This window comes from Mobula hypostoma, chromosome 4, assembly GCF_963921235.1.
Source record: "Mobula hypostoma chromosome 4, sMobHyp1.1, whole genome shotgun sequence".
Lineage (NCBI taxonomy): Eukaryota > Metazoa > Chordata > Chondrichthyes > Myliobatiformes > Myliobatidae > Mobula > Mobula hypostoma.
Window position 1 is genome coordinate 87,982,168 of NC_086100.1, and position 18,373 is coordinate 88,000,540.

The 18,373-nt window shown below is 41.6% G+C and overlaps 1 protein-coding gene across 3 annotated transcripts in view; it reads left to right on the forward strand.

The window, feature by feature from the left end:
- gpc5b (glypican 5b) overlaps nucleotides 1-18,373 on the forward strand; it is a 648,632-nt gene that overhangs the window by 403,282 nt on the left and 226,977 nt on the right. For all 3 annotated transcript variants that reach the window (XM_063046140.1, XM_063046141.1, XM_063046142.1), the window contains one exon: nucleotides 14,863-14,983. In XM_063046140.1, coding sequence (XP_062902210.1) covers nucleotides 14,863-14,983 — 121 coding nt within the window. The remainder of the gene's footprint in view (nucleotides 1-14,862; nucleotides 14,984-18,373) is intronic.

The window sequence follows — 18,373 nt, forward strand, 5'->3', positions numbered from 1 at the left end:
AGTTTATATTGCAACTTGACAAAACACTGGTTAGACCATACTTGGAGTTTTGTATGTGATTCTGGTTGACAAGCTATAGAAAGGATGTGATTACATTGGAGAGAGGGCAAAGGAGATTCAACAAGATGCTTCTTGGATTGGAAGATATTAGTTGTGGAGAAAGATTAGATAGACTGAGCATAGTTTTCCTGACATCAAGGAGGCTGAGGGTGTCTACAAAGAATTATATGTGCTTATGATAGACATAGAAAGGTTAGATAGACAAACTCTTCCCCATATTTGGGGTATTACAAACAAGAGTTTATAGGTTAAAGTGCGAGCTAGATGATTTCAAGAGGATATTGGAGATAAGGTTTTTTTTTACATAATGTGTGGTTGATATCAGGAATGCACTGCCAGAGGAGGTGGTGAAATCAAACACAATGACTACATTTAAGACGCAATTAGAAACACACTTAAATAAGCAAAACATAGAAGGATATGGTCTTAATGCAAGGAAATGGGTTCATGTAGATGGGCAAAAAAGTCAGTGAGAACATTTTGGGCTGAAGGACCTGTGTTCTTTGCAACTTTGCAGCTCTGTGATATATGAAGTCAAAATGTATTGTTTTACATGCAGAGGGTGCAGGACAAGGTGGCATGTAAAGTGTTGTCAACCAGAGCTCCTGATTGTATAATTCTGTCCACTCAATAGCACACCATGTCACCCAATCAACATCTATCTTACCATAAACCTTCAAGAAAATAAGCCAGTATGCATCAAACACCTATCAGCTCAAGCTGTTTATCTTGTCTGGATTTTCTTTTTGATGCAAGCGATAGTTTGTTTATATCTTTCAATGCAAGCAAAATCCACATTTTAAAACTGAATTTTGGGAGATTTTTTTCTGCTTTGCATCAAGAAATTAAGATTCAGGTGGGGAAAGTAAGTACCAGTTTTGATTGTTAGCTACATAAAAGGGAAAGTTACAACTTTAGCTCCTTGGCATCAAGGCTTGGGACACCTTTCAGTATTATGTCAAGGCAGGAAGTAAGAGTCTTCATTAACCTATTCCCTTTAAGACCATGAACTGAGGGTTTTGTTGCATGAACTGGAGTACTGTCAGTGTGGTGGGCAAAGGACCCTTTCTTAGTAATTGGTTTACTACATCAGATCTAAGTTGTGACTGATTCCAAAGTCTGTATCTAATGTACTACCAGAGTTGAAGATTGTTCTCATTCACAATGAATCCACATTGCTTATTTGGTACATGAAACTGAAGACATCTTTCGAACTCAGTATGATTTTAAGTTTAGTCTTTTCGATTTTGACATTAACGTCCCAGCAGGTTTTTACTCTAAATTTTCTGTCATGACTATAAATTAAACATACTCTGAGCAAAAAGGAGGAACATTTTAGTGAGGTTGTGAAAATTTTATAGGGATATTGATTTGTTGATAAAATCAGAATTTCATTGGCACAGGAAAAGAATAAAGCAAGTCTAAGACTTGTACAGTTGACCCCTGTAATATAGCATCTTGGGTAATGGAAATATGCCATTATGGAATCCACAAATCACTATCAAAAACACTGAGATAAAGAATAAATATTTGCTCACATGGAATCTACCTGATCAAAAATAAATAAAGAGCCACAATATATTGTGTTGAGAATTAATCTTTAAATAGTCATACATTTTCTTTTTGAAATTTACGATTTAATCTGCTTTCACTGCCCTTACAGCAAATGTATTCCAGATAGTAAATACATTATAAAGAAGTTTCTTTGTGTCACCTGTGATTATCGCTGAAACTGTTCATGACTCTGAACACCTTCATTAAATTTCTGCTTGACCTTTGCTCCAGGAAGAATGACCCCAATTGCCCTGGTCTCTACTTTACTGAAGACCTCCACTCTGTTCTAGTAAATCTGCTCTGGAAAGCCATAACATCTGTATGTGTTGTATACAAAGTGGATTTACAATGGTCTTATAGTTTATCTTCCTTATGTTCCTTATGCTTCAGGTAATAAAGCCAAGGATTTATTTCTACAAGTCCTTGCCAGGTTGCAAGTACTCAAATTAACGACAGTCCATACATATGAACGAGCATTTGGAGGACAAGCAGGATGGATATGCCAGTTGTTGCAAGGCTGCAGACATCTTCTGTCATATAAGAACTCAGTTTGTAGCAAGGTCACTGCAGTTTACAGGGAAAACTGAATGTTTGAGTGAAACACCCTGGTTTAAGTATATATTGTCAATGGTTGGTTCATGCTTTTATTTAAATATTTTGCCATGTGGCTTCATTTCTGACATGTGAACTGTTAGGTTTATAAGGAGTTCTCAGGAACAGAACACTGACATAACCTGGAGTGGACATGGACCTTAAACAGGCTTTCCCACTGGTCCAACTCTTTCAATACATCTATCACAGTCAAAGAGAAGTGGCGAAGAGATAGAATTAATTGTATACACATAATAGGCTGATTAGTGGCTCCTTTTCCATCATTCTAAGACTGTAACAGCAGAGCACATTTAGTTAACGGGATACAGATCTGATCAGCAGATTTCTCAGGATCCCATTGCTAAGCTTCATGGTTAAGACCCTGTTTGTATTATATCTTATTTCTTCTTCTACACTAATCAAATCTAGATTTGGCAGCATGGTAGTGTAGTGGTTAGCTCAATGCTTCACCATACGAGTGACCCAGGTTCAATTCCTGTTGCTGCCTGCAGGGAGCTCGTACCACACCCCCTGTTGGTGTGGGTTTCCTCCAGGTGCTCCAGTTTCCTCCCACAGTCCAAAGATGTACCAGTTGATTGGTTAATTGGCCATTGCAAATTACCCATTGCTGGGCAGCACAGATCGGAGGGCCAGAATGGCCTACTCTGTGCAATATCTCAATAAAGGTTAAAATATCAGTTTGGTGCAAAGAAGATGAGGAGTCAGAGTAAGAAGGTGGGGCAAGAGGAGGAAGAAGCACAAATGGTAGGTGAAACCGGGAGGGGGAAGGGTGAAGTAAAGAGCTGGGAAGTTGATTGGTGAAAGAGATAAAGGGCTGGAGAAGGAGCAACTGAGTCACACTTGTGAGAGACAGAGAAAAGCAAGATGGCTTATAGATTTGCCTGCTGTAAAGTATATACAACGCCAACTGAAATCCCAAAGAGTTTCAACAACATTGCATTGTTCTTGCACTATTATATCTGTTCATTTTGTTTCCTTGTCCAGAAAGTAAAATACATTTTTGTGTATGAGATTTAGACCAGTTGAGTGAGTGGATAAATATAACACTGTTGCAGTATAGAATGAATAGAAGTGAAGCTATCACCTTTGCTGGGGAAAAAATCCCAGCAAGTCAGAGGACCATTATTTAAACAGTGATAGACTGGGATATGTAGTATCAAGGGACCTCAATGTTTTGAAAGCAAGCATTAAAAAGGTTAAGTGGTATGCTGGCCTAAAGTACAAGAGAAAGATGTCTTACTACAACTAGTTAGGGCTTTGGTGAAACCACACCTAGAGAATTTTGTGCAGGTTTGTTCTCCATACCAAAGACAGGATACACTAGCCAGACTGATACCTGAAATGTTACACTGTTATATTAGAAGATTTTGAATTAATTAGAGCTAGGATTTAGAATAAAGGGAGATAATCTTTTAGAAATGTACCTCATTCTGACAGGGATTGATATCGTAATGCAGAGTGGTTTTATTGCCTGGCTGGAGAGAGGGGTTATCTAGCTCTAGCTGCAGGAGTTATCCATACTGAATAAAATTTGCCTTATAAAACGTGGTGAGCACAGGCTCATCATCCTATATCAGGAAGAGGGGACTACCAAGAGACCTCAGTGATGCTATAACCATGGCCGTCTGCAAGAAAGGAGGTAAATCTGATTGAGATGACCACAAGGCATCTCCCTGCTGCCTACTGCAGGGAAAATCATCACTCCACCTGAAAGATGAAGAACTATGATCATAGTGTAGGTCTGGTCTATGAAAAGGAGCAGTAGAGATGATTTTCTAAAGAGAGATGCAGCAAGCGTTATGCAAAATCTCCTTTGCCCTCATAAAGGATTTTGTTCTCATCAGTCACAAGGGACTGGGAACATTCTATTCAAAGTACTTCCGGCAGAAATTCATTTCAAAATCACTTCAGCGATATGATTGGTGCAAACTGCAATCTTAATCAGTGGATCGATGGCAGATTCAAATCTCAACTCAGACTGGAAGCAAGCAAAGCTGGCTCAAAGACATAACATGTTTCTTAATTTTTCTTGCTGCAGGGGTACAGATAACATGCCCTTTTTAACTGCATATCAGAATGGGGTGGTGATGGGATTGGATTTGGTAACACTCAAGAGTGGAGTCAAGCAGACTTGTCCTAAGAACAGAGTCACTACTGAAGAGTTCTTTGAAGTGTTCCTTGGAGTAGGCAATGACTGTCCATGCTTGATATGTTCCCCTCCATTTTTGTCTCAGCACAATGAGCCTTTGGATGTTCAAGCATTGACAACACTGGAGGATGCATATATTGTCATTTTCAGTGAGTCTCTGTGCCTCCTGTGTTCATTCTACCCAAGGACTATTGGACAGCAGATCACCCGTACCCTTTGGTGATAATTAAAGTAGTTGCAAGTGCTGGAAAACTGGAAGAAAAATAGAAGGTGCTCAACAGATCAGGCGGCATCACAAATCTATGCTTCTTACTCACTTGAGTCATAGACCACCTACAACAGACACTTCAGAGTACTGTCACCGTTGCTTTGTAGGACCCTCCATGTCTATGAACCCTTGTCAGCATCTTCCTCTCTCAGCATTACATTGAGTCCCTAAGTACATTCAGTTGACTCTGATGGTCATCATTCACACGACTGCCACCAGCTTCCCCAAACACTCTCCACACTGAAGTTAATTAAGTTAAGAGATTTTCATAGAAGCTGTCTGACCTGCTTGTTCCTCCAGCATTTTGTGCGTGTTGTTTTGGATTTCCAGCACCTGCAGACTTTCTTCTGTTTAATGTAAGATATTATATTAGATAAAAAGAGAAAAAGAGCTCCCTTGAAAATTCTTGACATCCTTTTGGGAAACCAAGAGCTGGAGGACATAGGATTAAGCGAGAGAGGAGAGTTTAATCCGATCCTGAGGGAATTTTTTTTTTTCATCCAGCGGTTATTAATGTACCTGTCTTAATCACTTCCTCGGATAGTTCATTCCCTCTGCAGAAAAAGATGTCCATCAGGTCCCTATTAAATCTCTCTCCCTTTACCTTAACCAACACCTTCCAGTTATTGATTCCACACACACACGCGCACCATATATCACACATATACCAATATATACTATAAATAAGTTAGTAAAATATTATACTATAAATAAATTAATAAAACATCATTCAAAATGCATGTAGTAAAGCGCAGCCCAGGTAAACAGTAAACAGCTCATTGTCCTAAAGACAAGACCTCGGTGGTAGCAGACTATTCATTGGTCTCACAGCCTGAAGGAAGAAGCTTTTATCCAGTCTGGCAGGGCTGATGCTTCAGTACCTCCTTCCAAATGGGGAGAGGGTCAAAGAGGATGTGAGATGGGTGGTAGGGATCCTCAATAATGTCTTGGGCCCTTCGTCTGCAACACTCCCAGTGAATGTCACAAATGGGGGGAGGGAGAGGCTGATGGTTTTTACTGTCCTCTGTAGGGACCTGTGGTGTGATGTCTTTGCAGCTTCTGTACCACACAATAATGTAGCAAGGACACACTCCATGGTGCTGCTGTAGAAAGGTGGTATAATGGGGTTGGGGATCCTTGTACATCTCAATCTCCCAGAAAGTGTAGACACTGCTGTGCCTTCTTGACTGGTGAGCAGCTATTCTGGATCTAGGTTGAAGCGTCTGCTATGTGTACACCAAGGAACTTTGTGCTCTTCACCCTCTCCATGATAGACCCATTGATGTGAAATGGAGAGAGGTCAACCCGTACCTTCTGGAAGTCCACAATCATCTTATTTCACTCGTCCATGACGAGACTTAGGTTGTTGTTCTTGCACCATTTGCCAAGCCTTTCTACCTCCTTTCGGTATGTCGACTCATCATTGTTGCAGATGAGGCCAACCACTGTAGTATCTTCATCGAGCTTGATGATGCGGTTTGAGCAGAATCTGGCAGTGCAGTCGTGAGTCAGCAGCAGACTGAGCACACAACCCTAGGGGGCATCAGTGCTCTGTGATGGAGCTTGAAATGTTGCTGCCAACTTGGATTGCCTGGGATCTTTCAGTCAAGAAGTCTAAGTTACAGAGAGGGGTGTTGAGTCCCAGTAAGGACAGTTTACCCACCAGCCTCTGAGGGATGATCATGGTAGATGCCAAGCTGAAGTCGATGAACAACATCCTGGTGTATGAGGCATCGTTTCCTAGATGGTACAGGACAGAGTAGAGGGCTGAGGCTATGGCATCGTAGGTGGACTGGGCTGAGTGGCAGGCAAACTGAAAAGGGTCTAATGTCACTTTAATGTGGGACAACACAGTGTGTCAAACTGGATACACTGGAGACTGTGGTGAATGGAAAGTCCTGGCAATTCTGGACAATGCTTCTCACCTTCTGCATGCCACCTTGGCTGAACAGAGGAGCATTTTCAGTAATAGACTACGAAAATTGTGCTGCTGCAAATAACACTACATAAGGTCTTTCATACCCTTGGCCATTAGACTTTATAATGAGCTAACCTATAGCAAGGAAGTGATTACCCCTTCTCCAGCCTTGTATCCCTTTTGCCAATCAACTTTCCAGCTCTTAGCTCTATCCCTCCCCCTCCTGTCTTCTATCATTTTGGATCTCCCCCTCCCCCTCCCACTTTCAAATCTCTTACTAGCTCTTCTTTCAGTTAGTCCTGACGAAGGGTCTCGGACTGAAATGTCGACTGTACCTCTTCCTATAGATGCTGCCTGGCCTGCTGCATTCCACCAGCATTTTGTGTGTTACCCCTTCCTGTTAGACTGTTTGTAGTAACTTATTTTTTATTCTTTCTACTTCTCTTCTAATATTTGTATCTGTGCACTCTTAATGCTACTATGATACTGTAATTTCCCTTGGGATCAATAAAGTATCTATCAATCATTGTAAATTGTCTCGTGGTTAGGTACAGATTAAATTGGAGGAATTGTAGGTCAGTACAGCTCAAAGGGCCAGAAGGGCATAATCTGTGCAGTATCTCTGTAAATAAATAAAATTTGATTGAGGAGATAGATTCTAAGAAGAAGAAATGTGAATATCATAAGATGGGGCTTGTACAGGTTTTATGAGAAGTAGGAGTTGGAGAAAGCAGTCTTTTGAGGAATGTTCGACTGGAGGAAATTATTGAGACCGAGAGAAACAGCATGTTAGCCTGGATTACTCACAACCTTACATCTTCAGGGCAGAAATGTTTCCATTTGAGCCAAGCTGATGCTTGAAAAAGCCAAGTAATCAATTGGCATTGGAACCAGATTCAAACCATTTCCCACAACAGGACAAATGAAAGATAGCAAACCTATTGTGTGTTTGAAGTAACTTCGCCCTGTCGGTTGTGACTGAAGCAATAGCAAAAATAGAAAAGTAGTTATGTAATGTGAGGTAGTTTTTGCGTAATTGAAATGGTAGACGATTAATCACTCTGCTATCCTTCAACCATTCCACACCTTCCCCTATAAAGGGAGCTTTGGGGCAATAAAAAAAACAAGAATGGCAAGCAGTCACTGTGGTATTTTTAAGGTGTTGATTATGCTGCATTTTTGCATATCACACCAGAAGTTATTACAGCTTTGCTCACATTCAGTATGAGAAGACCGGAAATACTGAACTTTTCGATTCTGTAGTTTGGTGTTAAATTAAAATTATTCTCAGACAAGTGCTTTGAGTCACATAAAGAGAAAATGCAGTCAGCAACTTCTCTTTAATTGTAAAGTCACGTCCTTTTTAGTGTCCTTGGTGACTCTTCCTGACTCAATTATTCACTGACTGAATGTTTAAACCACTGGAGGAAGGCTGGAGTTTTATTCCCAAATGTACGCTCATCTGGTTAATCTCCTGAAAGACAATCTTTGGAGCATTATATCCAGCTTTTGTATCCCCTAGGTTAAAGAAGAGATAAAGTCCACACTAAATTGCTTGATAATGAAAAGCGATTGTTTTAATGTGCCCCTGATGTTGGCTCCTTTGATTATAGATGCCAATTCAGGTACCTAACAAAAGAGACACAGTCCAGATATATTAGCAAATGAAGAACTGGCATGGGTACATCTCTTAAAAAATGAATATTGCATTGAAAATCCTATTAAAACTGATAACCTGACACACTCAGGACCTTTTTTTATTGAGATACAATGTGGAATAGTCCTTCAAGCTGGGCTGCCCAGCAGTCCCCTGATTTAATCCTAGCCTAATCATGGGAAATATACAATGACCAATTAAGTTACCAACTGGTACGTCTTTGGACTGTGGGAGAAAACCAGAGCACCCAGAGGAAACCCATTTGGTCACAGGGAGAACGTACAAACTCCTTACAGGCAGGGGTGGGAATTGAACCCCAGATCTCCTGTACTACAAAGTGTTGTGCTAACCACTATGTGATTGTGCCCCCTCTTTGCTAGTGCTCAGTCCTATTGGCTTCCACACTGACAGGTTGTAAAGTGGCTTTACATGTAGTCATTAATGGTTGTAATGCCACTTTACAGCACACAAAGACAAGACGCTGCAGAATATAGTGGACTCCCCTAGCTCATCAAAGGTTATCACTCTCCTCACATTGAGGGCATCTACAAGAGGCGATGTCTCAGGAATGCAGAAAATAGTGGACTCCCCTAGCTCATCAAAGGTTATCACTCTCCTCACATTGAGGGCATCTACAAGAGGCGATGTCTCAGGAAGGCAGAAAATAGTGGACTCCCCTAGCTCGTCAAAGGTTATCACTCTCCTCACATTGAGGGCATCTACAAGAGGCGATGTCTCAGGAAGGCAGAAAATAGTGGACTCCCCTAGCTCGTCAAAGGTTATCACTCTCCTCACATTGAGGGCATCTACAAGAGGCGATGTCTCAGGAAGGCAGAAAATAGTGGACTTCCCTAGCTCGTCAAAGGTTATCACTCTCCTCACATTGAGGGCATCTACAAGAGGCGATGTCTCAGGAAGGCAGAAAATAGTGGACTCCCCTAGCTCGTCAAAGGTTATCACTCTCCTCACATTGTGGGCATCTACAAGAGGCGATGTCTCAGGAAGGCATCATCATGCCCAGATCTCATTACTGCTACCAGGCAGAAGCTACAGTAGTCTGTGCCTTCAAGGTTCAAAATAGCTTCTACCTACTGCCAACAGGGTCTTAAGTTTATTTTCAAAGTATGTATACCACAGACAACCTTGAGATTCATCTTCTTGCGGGCAGCCACAAAACAAAAACACAACAGAACCCATTAAAAAAATCCCACACAACAAAAACCGTCAAGTTCCAATGTGTGAAAAAAAGAACAAATTGTGCCAACAAGAAAAGCAGTAAACAAATACAACACAAAACATCAACTGCAGAGTCCCTGAAATTGAGTCCAGAGCCACGGAGCAGTTTAGCAAGTGAAACCGGTTCAGGAGCCTACCATCTGCAGGGCAACAACTACCTTCACCCTAACACAACCTTAAACTACATTTCTTCTTCACTCTGTCAATTTTGAACTAGTCATTATGTTTATTTTGTTGTTTATTTTTTGCACACATATAAGTTATGCATAATTTATAGCAACACACACAGAATGCTGGAGGAACTCTGCAGGTCAGGCAGCATCCATGGAAATAAATAGACAGTCGACATTTCAGGCCGAGACCCTTCATCAGCGTTGAGAAGGAAGGGGAAAGGTGGGGAGAGGGGAAGGAGTTTAGAAGATGATAGATAAAACCAGGTGGGTGGAAAAGATAAAGGGTTGGAGAAGAAGGAATCTGATAGGAGAGGAGATTGGACCATAGGAGAAAGGGAAGGAGGAGGGGACCTGGGGGAATGATAGGCAGGTGAGAAGAGGTAAAAGGTCAGAGTGGGAAATAGAAGAAGAGGGGAAGGGGATAATACTTTTTCTTAACCAGAAAAAGAAATTGATAGTCATGCCATCAGGTTGGATGGTGCCCAGATGGAATACAAGGTGTTGCCTGAGGGTGGCCTCATCTTAGCACAAGAGGAGACATGTTAGAATGAGAACGAGAATCAGAATTGAAATGTTTGAAATGTTTGGCCACCGGGATGTTCCTGAATATAAGGTGTTGCTCCTCTAATTAATAATTTGTAATTTATGTTAACTTAGGTTTGTCAGTTTATAATGTAGAGTGCTGCTGTTACAAAAAGCTAATTTTCATGGCATTTCTATCCTGTGTATGTTTGCCTATGACAACAATAAACTTGAATTTACACTATTTCTGTTAATATCTCAACACCATTATAATTCATTTTGTTTAAGATGATAATGCATTTTCCATTGCATCAGCTAAATTAAAAGGGAGCACAGGAAGAGAGGACCTGGTGAGTTGAAGGTGTTTATGGGAACTGGAGCACCATCTGAGTGGGAAGTGAGTAAGGAAGCCAGGAGCCCAGCAAGTGGGAAGGGAGCCCCAGAACCCAGGGAGAAAGAGAACAAATTCAGAAATTGGACGTACAAAAAGAGTCCTAGAGCAGGATTCTCTAAAGGTTAACTTGCAGGTTAACTTGGTAGTAAGGAAAGCAAATCCAATGTTAACTTTCATTTCCAGGTAAGTAGAATACAAAAACAAGGATGTATTGCCGAAGTTTTATAAGACATTTGTCAGACTTCATGTGGAATATTGTGAGCAGTTTTGGGCCCCATAACGAAGAAGGGATGAGCTAGGATTGGAAAGGGTCCAGGAGAGGTTTGTGAGAATGATCCTGTGAATGAAAGGGTTGACATATGCAAAGTATTTGAAGACTCTGTGCTTGTACTCACAAGAGATTAGAAGACAGAGGGACTATCTCACTAAAACCTATTACATGAATTTTGAAAGAGTTAACTAAGACTGGATTTGCAGAGGCTGTTTCCAGTAGTTAGAGAATCTAGTATCAGAAGGAATGGGCCAAATGCCCTAATTCTTCTCTTATGTCTTATGAATCACAGAGAAAGATCTTGGCCAGAAACGTCAACTGTTTATCCTCCTCCAGTGAGGCTGCCTAACGTGCTGAGTTCTGGCATTTTGTGTTTGCTGCCTAAGGAGCCCCTGGGTCTTTTTGAGCGGAAAGAGAAATGGAAGCTTTACCTGGTGAGCCCTGCATTTCCAAATAGTCAGATGATGACCAGTCAGAATTTAGCTGTACAGTAAGTATATGAATGGGGGAGGTTTAGAGGGATATTGGTAGATGAGACTAGCTCACTGGGAAACACAGTCAACATGGATTAGTTTTGCAAAAGAACCTGTTTCCATACTCTATGACTCTATAGTCCATCCGTTGTTTTAGTTTTAAAGCACATCTCAAAACCTTAAAACTTCTCAAACTGATATAAGCCAATGAAAAGTATCCCACATCATTTGCTGCTTTGCTTGATGCCCTCTAAAAATCTAAAAGATAAGTAAACTTGGAGACTATCCTCTCGGCCTACAGTGAGTTACAGTGATGCACAAGCCCTTCAGCCCATTGTCTCAACGCAAACCATCGAGCACACATTTCCAGTAAGCCCATTTTAATTCTTTTCATGTTCCCAGCAGCTCCCCTTCAGATTCTACCACATTAAGAGTAATTTACAGTGGTCAATTAACCTATCAACCCCAATCTTTGGGATGTAGGAGGAAATCGGAGCACTCAGAGGAAGGACGTGGTCACAGGGAGAACATGCAAAGTCCACACAGACAACACCAGAGGTCGGGACTGAACCCAGGTCTTTGGCACTGTGGAGCAGTGATGCGCTGTGCCCTGTGCCTATGTTTGGTAGAATGGGGTTATTGTAGAAATGGAAATATGAATGCCTTATGTACTAAGCCACTGGGATTGTTCTGAACTATACGTCGTGTTTTTTTTTGTCTGTACCTGATGGGATTTACAGTTTGAGTCTAAATAGACTTGTAGAAAGTTATAAGATATATTCAGAGTTAAACCTCAGGAAATGATGTCCAGTTCAGTATTATTACAGCTTGTATGAGAGGGAATATTCACCCAGGATTGAAATCCTAAAGGTATTCGGTGAGACTTGCGGATACTAGTGTTGAGATTCAGATGCAACACCATCCTCTGACTCAAATAAACCCTACCCAAATCTGAGCAAGGGGTTTGCCTCAGGACATCTTCAGGTGGAATACTGAAAACAAAAAGAATTCTCCTAGCCCTCCAGGGGAAAATCCAGTATGGCTACACTAATTAAATGTTAGCTCAACTCACATCCCCTGCACTGAGTTTACCGTGCAGACACGCATTATCTAACTGCAAGTAGGGTGGCCTGGACTTAGAAGTTCTCCATTACAGTATGAAATTAAAATCAAATCCAAAAACCAGATTTGTACATGTGTAATGTAAATCTGTCCTGAGTACATAATTTTTTGTTGACTGCTCTGACCTTGTACGGCACGTATCATTGGGCTCAGTTGGTAGCCAGACTCAAAACACAGGATTGCACCTTGAAATGTTTATTGCTTTATCAATAATGTATTGAAATACCAACTGGAAAAACCTTTGATTGGATTCTTGTAATGCAGTGGTTGAAAGGGAACACTAACAGGCAGGAGGTGGTGGAGGGTAGGGCATGGTGTCGAAATTAATGAATGAAACATCAATTCCAGAAGGTCCACTCTCAAGTCAAGTTTATTGTCAGGCTTAATGGAAAAACCTGAAGCTGTATGACAGGACATAGACTCAGATAACACACAGAGCATAAAGTGTATGTGAACTATACATGAGAGTAAAGGAGAAGTCTTTGAAGCAAAACATTACCGCAAAAACAGAGGGAACCAGCTGTTCCTGAACCTGGTGCTGCGGGACTTGCCAGTGGTAGCAGAAAGAAGAGGACACGGCACAGGATGGTGGGGATCCTTGATGACAGATGCCACCTTCTGAAGGCAGCGGCTTTCTTTCAGTGGTGGGAAGGGCTGTGTCCGTGATAGACCAGTACCCTCTGCACCTTCTTGCCTATGATGTGTATTGTTAAATGCTTTTCTTAGACAAGATCTTGCTCTAAAGTAGGTGTCACCTTTTGAATGCATTACACCCCTCCCTATTGTTGGTAGAATCTCAGATGTTGACGAGGAGGCACACAAGAGTGAGATGGATCAGCTCGTTGAGTTGTGTAGCAACAACAACCTTGCACTCAACGTCAATAAGACCAAGGAATTGATTATGGGCTTCAGGAAGGGCTGGTCAAGGGAATACACACTAGTGGTCATAGAAGGATCAGCAGCAGAAAGGATGAATGGGTTCAAGCTCCTCCTGGCTGTCAGATCTATCCAGGGCCAAACATATTGATCCAATTACCAAGAAGGCATGACAGCAGCTATATTTCATTAGACATTTGAAGAGAATTGGTATGGCACCAAAGACACTCGCAATTTTCTATAGATCTACCATGGAGAGCATTCTAACTGGTTGCCTAATCTTCTGCTATGGAAGGGCCTCTGCACAGGATTAGAAAAAGCTGCAGAAAATTCTAAACTCAGGCAGCTCCGTCATGGGCACCAGCCTCCCCAGCATCAAGGTCACCTTCAAAAGATAATGCCTCTAAAAGGTAGCAGTCACCATTAGGGACCCTCATCAACCAGGGCATGCCCTCTTCTCATTGCTACCATCAGAGAGCAGGAACAGGAAACGGAAGATGGTTTTGGAACAGCTTCTACCCTCTGCCGTCAGATTTCTGAACAGACAATGAACCTATGAACACTATCTTACTATTTTTGCTCTCCTTTCCACTACTTATTTCCTATATAACCGATTATTTCAGGCTGAAATATCGACTGTACTCTTTTCCATACATGCTGCCTGGCCTGCTGAGTTCCTCTAGTATTTTGTGTGTGTTGCTTGGATTTCCAGCATCTGCAGATTTTCTCTTGTTTATAACCAAAAGTAAGTCTGCAAATGCTGGAAATCCAAGGCAACACACACAAAATGTTGGTTAAACTCAGCAGGTCAGGCAACGTCTATGGAAATAAATAAACAGTCAACATTCTGAGGCAAGACCCTTCTTCAGGACTGAAAAGCAAGGGGGAAGACACCAGAATAAAATGTTGGGGGGAGGGGGAGTGGGAAGGGGAGGAGGACAGCTAGAAAGTGATAAGTGAAGCCAGGTGGGTAGAAAAGGTAATTTAACTTCTAGTATTTTTTAAATGAAATAAATGAAGAGATGGAGAGGAAAAAGAAAAACTAACTTCAAATATCTGGGCCAACTTTGTTATGAGAGAGAATGGATATGTCTGTTTATTTTCTCTGGAGTGGAGGAAGCTTTTCTTCATATAGGAAACATCTAAATCCAGAGGGCTTGGATTAAAGGAGTGATTTGTGGGCATATTTTGAAAACTGAAAAGCCACTTTCCATTTGGTCCCACCCATCAGCAATTTGAACTGGACACTTCTGGTTGTGATCTATAATCTTATATTTCACACATGATGACATTATTAAAGTTTGATGAAGGTGTTATTTATCATGGCAGCCAAAATTGAATCAAGCTGTTGTGATTTACAACTAAAATGCCTGGCTTGAGGCTGCCTATCAGAACCTTCCAAAACCTAGGATTAACCGGTTTGAGTAAAGGTGGTTGTGATCTAGGAAAAGGGTTCATAATGTCGTCTGTCAGACTGCTAATGGCCTGAGAGACTTTTCAAGTCAAGAGAAAGAGAAAACAGAACAAACAAGCCACAAATTAACCACAGGTATTTAATGCTGGCTTCTTGTTTCTAGTTACACAAATAGAGTCGTTGGGAATGGACTCAAAGAACAGGCCAACAACCCAGAAGTGAAAGTCCGAGGACCTGACCCGATGGTTAAGCAAGTCATTGACAAGCTCTTGTACATTAACAAGGTAAGACTTTAGACCCACGTCGACCCAAGGACTATTCCAAATGCCTGGGTAACTGGGATCCAGTAAAGAAGTCTCCATGTTGGGCAAAGTAGTCAGAGAATTACTGGGCTGTGGTAGTTGTTATGCACCAACATCTCTTCCTGTGGCAAATGGATTCTCAGCTATTCTCCAGGCATTGTGGCATAGCCAATGCTTACTCCACACTCTTTCTTCATTCTTTCATTCTCTGTTTCTGTGTCTTTGACTCCTTAGTCCTTTCATCGTATGTCCTTCCAACTTCCCTCTTTTCATCTCATTTCAATGATTTCTGTCTCTATATTCCCACATTTTGAGCTATTTTCTGTCTACCTCTGTTTCTCGGTGAGCTCTTTATCTCTATGTCCGTCTTGTTCTCTCCAAATCCTTTCTATTCTTTTATTTCTGACTTTACTTATATTTCATGTTGCTCTCTATCCTTGAAATTGGATTTGAGAAGATTAATTTGCCCCCCTTTTTATGCATTAATGGTGGTTACAAAGTAATTTTGGGCATGTTTTGAAATGTTTACACCTACTTCCAGTTCATCAGAAAACGGGACTGGACTGCTTCCTGTAATGACTTACTATATCCTACAAACACACACGACATCCTGCAGGAACTCAGCAGGCTAGGCAACATCGATGAAGAAGTGTAGACTGTCGACGTTTCAGGCTGAGACCCTTCATCAGGACTCTGATATGCTACTTCTGCTTCTCATTTGTGATTACATTATCAATGTGCACAATGCATACTCCCTAACAACAGAAAGTTGATCCAAGTATTGTCATTTGCAACCTTCATTGCTAGCTCATGAGTCAGCCATCTATAATTCACCCTTAAAGTGGAGAGGACCCAATGTGATTTGAAATGCCTCTTCGAGTGTGCATCCTTTTGTGCTTAACATCATCCTATAATCAGAGTCACACACCACAGAATATGGTCCTTGGCTTGCTGATTCCCTGCCAACTATTGTTGTGGTAGTCAATACTGTTATTCCCATGCCACTCAGCCACTTCCACATGGGAGGAGTGCACATCCTGTACAAGAAGAGTTAGCAATAAAGTTCGATTGAATATCCTGCATGCTGGCATCCTGGTGTGCTCTGCACTCTCCCTTAATATCGAACACAACAACTATCATCCACCCATAACATTAATTCTATGTTTTATTCTTTCCACATTCCCATTAATGTACTCCTAAATCTGTCACTCACTTGTATGTTAGCGATTTACAGCAACCAATTAAACCACCAACCTGCACATAGAGCCATAGAGTAATACAGCACAGAAAAAGGCTCTTCAGCCAACTTGTGCATGCTAGCCGATATGCACATGCAAGCTAGTCCCATTTACCTGTGTTTGCCCTCACTGCCCCTCATAAATATGAGGCCATATTCCCTTTCTCTTTTTACCTTCTCTTCCCTGTTTTTCAACTCTCACTGTCCCTCTTTCTATTTGACTGTGTATGTAAGTCACTGAGCTCTCCGACTTGATTTCGTTCTCCCTTTGCCTACCGTGTTTTCTTCAGTTTCTTTATTTGCCTCTACCTTTCTTGCCATGTCCACTTACTTTCTGAGTCAGTCATTCTGCTTACGTTTTCCTTCACCTCCTTGTCACACTCTCTCTCACTGTCCCTCCCCTTCATCCTGTATCTTTGGCTCTGTCTCTTCTCTTACCCTGTCTCACCAGCTCTTACTTGTTCTTTCACTTCCTGTTCCATTGTTTCCTATTCTCAATTTTCTGCTCTCTACTCTCTCTCACGTCTTTAGTATATTCCCGTTATCTCTCATTTCTGTTTCTCCCCTTTGCTATCCTCTTCCTTCTGAATTTGAATTAAGCTTGTTTTGCACTCTCCAGCAATAGACCAGTAAACAATGCTTTTTTGTTACAAACTTTAAGTGCAGGACAACTTAGTAATGATTAGATTCGCTGATTGTATCTTGTGACTCAGAGCTATTCAGAAAAAGCTCCCATATCAGGTTAACCCTCACCTTACACCAGAGTTCACCTAACAGCAGTTCCATAATTACAAGTAACTCCTTCAGGAGATGTACCCTTTGGCTGTCTTTGAGATCCTATTTACACAGTGCCTTTGTTTTCAAGAACATCTGGATTGAACGTTGACAGCCCAAGCATGAGATGGACATGTGAGGGAGAGGTGATAGTTTGTCACATTCTGCACCTGCCTGAACATTGCTACTCTAACAATCCTGGCTGAAGACTGAAATGACTGAAATTGATTTCAATTGATTTCAATTGATTTCAACATTTCCCTGTGTTCTTTGGCTGGTGAAACAGATAGAAAGTACCTAGGCTTGATGACTGGTCTGTGTTGAACTGTCCAGTTTCTTCAAGGGGTGATATATTAACCCAGAGATTGGTTGAAGAGTGGGGATAATTCACCAGGCTTCCTCATCCAGATTGTTATTATATTGTCATAGAATCGTACAGTGATACATGCCCTTGGGCCCTCTGAGTCCACACTGTCAATCACCAATTTTTACACTAATCTCCCTAATCTATTTCATCCTCCCCACTTTCCTAACAACTTTCCCCAGAGTCTGCCCCATCTGCATGCTGGGGGGGGGGGGTGCAGTCTGCAATGGCCATTTGCCTAGCGGCATGTATATCTTTGCATTGTGGGGCAAAAGTGGAGCAACCAAATGGTTCGATTTAATGTCAGAGATTGTATACAGAATACAACCTGAAATTCTTACTCTTTGCAGACGTCCAGAAAACAGAAAAAAATACCCAAAGAATGAATGACAGAAACATCAGAACTCCAAAACCCCCCTCCCACGCATAAGCTGCAGCAAAAACATCAATCCTACCCACCACTTGTTTCAGCAAAAGCACGGACCCTCCTTCCCCCACCATGCAAGCAATAGCAAAGCCCCCATTGAGACCATGACTTAGAGTCCATCAAAAACTACTGTCCATCCTAACACTTTGACATCTCAGACACGCTCTCTCTCACTAGCGAGGGAAAGAGAAAACGAGATGGCTCCTGTGACAAATGAGAGTGGGAGACCAGCAGCTCACTGTTTCAATGTTACAATCGGCTATGTTGCATATCTAAGTTCCCTGACTTGAGGACCAACAGACTCTCACTAACCAGAAGTGAGAGAGAGATCACTCAAATGCAGGAGCCTTTCAATAGTAGTGCATACTGCCTGCTATCTCGATGTTTCAATCTCCTGCGATGCTTAAGTTGGTCACGTTAGCAAGGAACTGAGTCATACATGGGACTGTTCCCCGAAGCTCAGCGCTTTCCTGACTGCAGCTGGAGATATCAAAACACCCAGGCCGCATGGTGAGTCCGAGAACAAGTACCCACTATTCATGGAGAGCCATAGTTTGAGCTGCAGCTGTA